This window comes from Nestor notabilis, unplaced genomic scaffold, assembly GCF_000696875.1.
Source record: "Nestor notabilis isolate BGI_N333 unplaced genomic scaffold, ASM69687v1 scaffold5723, whole genome shotgun sequence".
Taxonomy (NCBI): domain Eukaryota; kingdom Metazoa; phylum Chordata; class Aves; order Psittaciformes; family Psittacidae; genus Nestor; species Nestor notabilis.
The window spans coordinates 16,865-20,380 of record NW_009923230.1 but is presented as its reverse complement, the minus strand read 5'-3'; the positions used below and the strand labels follow the sequence as shown (position 1 = coordinate 20,380).

General features: G+C 42.5%; 1 protein-coding gene across 1 annotated transcript in view; it reads left to right on the top strand.

Annotated features, from left to right (window-relative positions):
• Positions 1 to 582: 582 nt before the first annotated feature.
• LOC104403789 (carbonic anhydrase 5B, mitochondrial-like) overlaps positions 583 to 3,516 on the top strand; it is an 11,574-nt gene continuing 8,640 nt past the window's right edge. Inside the window, exons 1-2 of the mRNA XM_010012036.1 lie at positions 583 to 703; positions 1,160 to 1,384. Coding sequence (XP_010010338.1) covers positions 583 to 703; positions 1,160 to 1,384 — 346 coding nt within the window. The remainder of the gene's footprint in view (positions 704 to 1,159; positions 1,385 to 3,516) is intronic.

The following is a 3,516-nucleotide window of genomic DNA, read 5'->3' as shown; positions in this document are numbered from 1 at the left end:
GGGCAGCGCCCGTGTTCCTCCATCGCTTCCTGGTCCTGAGGGGGCTGCCGGTGCCTCGGAAGTTTGTGTGGACAGGGCGGGGATGCTGACATCAGCCTGGGTTTGTCGGTGGCCGGGCCTCCGCTAAACATCGGGAAATGGCAGTAGCAGCAGCGGGGAGTCGAGGCACTTCTGGAGAGTATTTTGTTTGCCTTACCTGTGTATGGTGACCTTGCGCGGTCCGGTAAAGTTTGCTCCTCGCTGAGGAAACTGAAGGGGAAGGTTTTTCAGCCACCCCTTGTGCGAGAGGTTTGTTAAACGATTTAATTTGCTTTTCTTTTCCCCTTGCGAAAGATGTCCAGCAGTTGTACCTGATGAAGTAGGCAGTAGTGCAGTGCCTCTCCAGTTTGTGTCTAATGGATGGACAGAGCACAAAAACCTCTTTGTTGTCAGTGGGTCCTCAGTGCTGTGGTGCAGCAGGTGAACAAGTGCTCCCTGTCCACACAGATCTTAGTTCTTTTAAGTGGAATAAAATCTTTCAGAAGCTGTATTCATGCCTCTGCACTGCTTATACCAGTTTGAGATGCCCAACCAGCACCCAGAATGGGTAGTTTGGGCTTTTGCAGATGTGAGATCAGCTGTGGGTCCCAGCTATATGAAGGAGGCTTGGTCAATAATGGCATGGCTGCTTCAGGGCACTGTGCCCTCAGCAGTGGTGTAACCCGTAAGCACATGTAGGCGAAAGACCTGCACCTTCAGGAGGATATTTTTGCTTTCTCGTGGGAGTTGTCCTGTGTCTGGCGCAGGCTGACGTCAGTTGATGATACTGGTGTATGAGGAAAGCTGAAGTGGTGCTGAGAGTCTGGCGAAGTTATAGAGCAGAAGCCACTTTAGAATCAATTGACAGTAAAAGGAAAAGTGTTTTCTGGGAAATAAGGGGACAGAATTTCTTTGAAGAGCACTTTGCAAATGCAGTAAGGTATGAACACAGTTGTAGGTCAGATAATTGCACTTCCCTGTGTGGCTTTGAGTCATGCAGCTGGAATGTACTGTTATTATTTTTTTTAGTTTTCTGTGCACCAGCTGACTTGAATTAGCTCTTGGAGCCAATATGCCAAAGCACCTTCTCTTGCCAAAAAGTTCTGAGGTACTCAGTTGGAAGTTCTGTATTGTGCATTAGAGCCTGACTCTCTTCGTCATCTTCCAGTGCATCCACTCTGGCAGAGTCCGCTTACAATTCCTGGAGGCACCCGACAGTCTCCTATCAATATCCAGTGGAGAGACAGCGTTTATGACCCCTTCCTGAAGCCTCTGAAAATCAGCTATGACCCAACAACGTGTCTTCACATCTGGAACAATGGATATTCATTCCTGGTTGAGTTTGATGATTCCACTGATAGATCAAGTAAGAAAAACTCAGAAAAATCTATTTAACGTCTTCATTAAATGCTTAGGAGAAATACTTGCAAGTTGTAAAACCTTACGACAAGTGTTGGAAATGAATGTATAGTAAAAGAATGCTTTAGTATTTACAGTGGTGGGAATTGTAATGCAGAAGTTCTCTACAGGCCTCATTTTTACTAGGTATTTACTATCATGGACACTGTGCACAAACCCGCTGTTGCAGGTTAAGACTTATTCTTATTGCACAGGCCTTAATCCCCTACCTTTTGATTAGGTCTTGTAATATCACAGCTTTGTCTACATGAGTAAAACTTCAGTCGTATGTATCTACTTAATTTTAAATGAGATTCCATTATTATACTTTATTAAATAGTGAAGTGTGTAAGGTATTAAATAATAAAGTTACCTGCCACTTATCACTTTTGCACTGTTAACAGATACATTTGATGCAGTTGAAATAACCAGCAACAAAATGACTTTTGTTTGGAAAGCATACATACTTATCTCAATAAGCTCTTGGATAATTGAGTAATACTGAGTTGCTACCATAGGGAGCAGAAAGTGCGTGTGTTCCTGTTGATTTTAGTGTAAGCAGGAGTCATAGAATCATAGAATCATAGAATAGTTAGGGTTGGAAAGGACCTTAAGATCATCTAGTTCCAACCCCCCTGCCATGAGCAGGGACACCACACACTAAACTATGTCACCCAAGGCTCTGTCCAGCCTGGCCTTGAACACCTCCAGGGTTGGAGCATTCACAACTTCCTTGGGTAACCTATTCCAGTGCCTCACCACCCTCACTGTGAAGAACTTCTTCCTTATATCTAACCTAAAGTTCCCCTGTTTAAGTTTAAAGCCATTACCCCTTGTCCTACCACTACAGTCCCTAATGAAGAGTCCATGCATGCAAAATCAAATTATACATTCCAGTAATTTACTGTGAATAATCATTCTGACCTGAGCAGCTAAATCTTTTTTAAATGCTCAGCAGAGTGAGGTAACTGAAAATGAAGATATTGCTACCAAATTCCAGATTTTTTGTCCGTTGTTCCTTTTAGAAGTTGACTTTACCAAAGGATATTGCTGGTGTGTATAAAGAGGTAAAGATAGGTGAACTGGTTGCAGTTGGTCAGGGATATTGTGAAGCATAGGAGTCATGTTGATTACTTGTCTTGGAGGGAAAAATTGAGGAACTCGGGGAAAGTTTGAACCTGTTTGGTTAGAACTGTTTGTAAGGTGACTGCTTACAATGAGAGATGCCAGAACTTCATAAGGGATTTAGTAATGCTGGTTTGAACCTGTTTGGTTAGAACTGTTTGTAACGTGACTGCTTACAATGAGAGATGCCGGAACTTCATAAGGGATTTAGTAATGCTTTTGGGAGGGAAGCTTTCAGCATGCTTTGTCTGCACAATACCAGTAGTTTTGGTTGATGTTTTGAAAGAGGCCGATGAAACAATATAGCAAAAACGGTTTGTGTGACGTCTTTCAGGGGCTTGTGTGACGTCTGGGGTTCTTTTTGTTTTCTTGTTTATAGCTGTTCCCCCAGAATAGTCATTTCCAACCAGAGAATATTCTTGCCTTTGTTCATTTGAGTGCTGTTCTATGTATGAAGAAACCAAGTAGTGCTCTTGTGTTTTTTCCAGTACAAACTGCTACTGCATTAGTGAGGTAGGTTAGAGGAGAGACTAAGATGGAGACATCACTTGTTAGCTCATCAGTGATTTTAACTTACTAACTTTAGATTGGTTTTGCTTTAATTTAACAGTCCTTTTTAATTTAACAGTCTTTTATTCGATACAGCCATATCCCAGTATCTGTTGAGGATGCATTCCTGAAGTGTAATAGTTTGCAGTTTGATGGATAACAAAGTTTTTTTGTTTTGTTTATTTGTTTTCCCTGCCAAGATTGATGTAATGGAGGAGAATTGCCTGCAGGAGGTTAACAAATACACAACGTTTAAATGCGCAGGGACAGTGTTTTGTGACATAGAGGCAAGCATCAGGACTGTCCGTCAGAGGGGTGGTGGCCTTTCAGAGCCTGGCTAATCAGAGCACCTCACAGCTCTGAAAAATCTTACCCACTTCATCTGTAAGACTGAACACTTGAGGTAAAGATTACAGTGTAAGCATT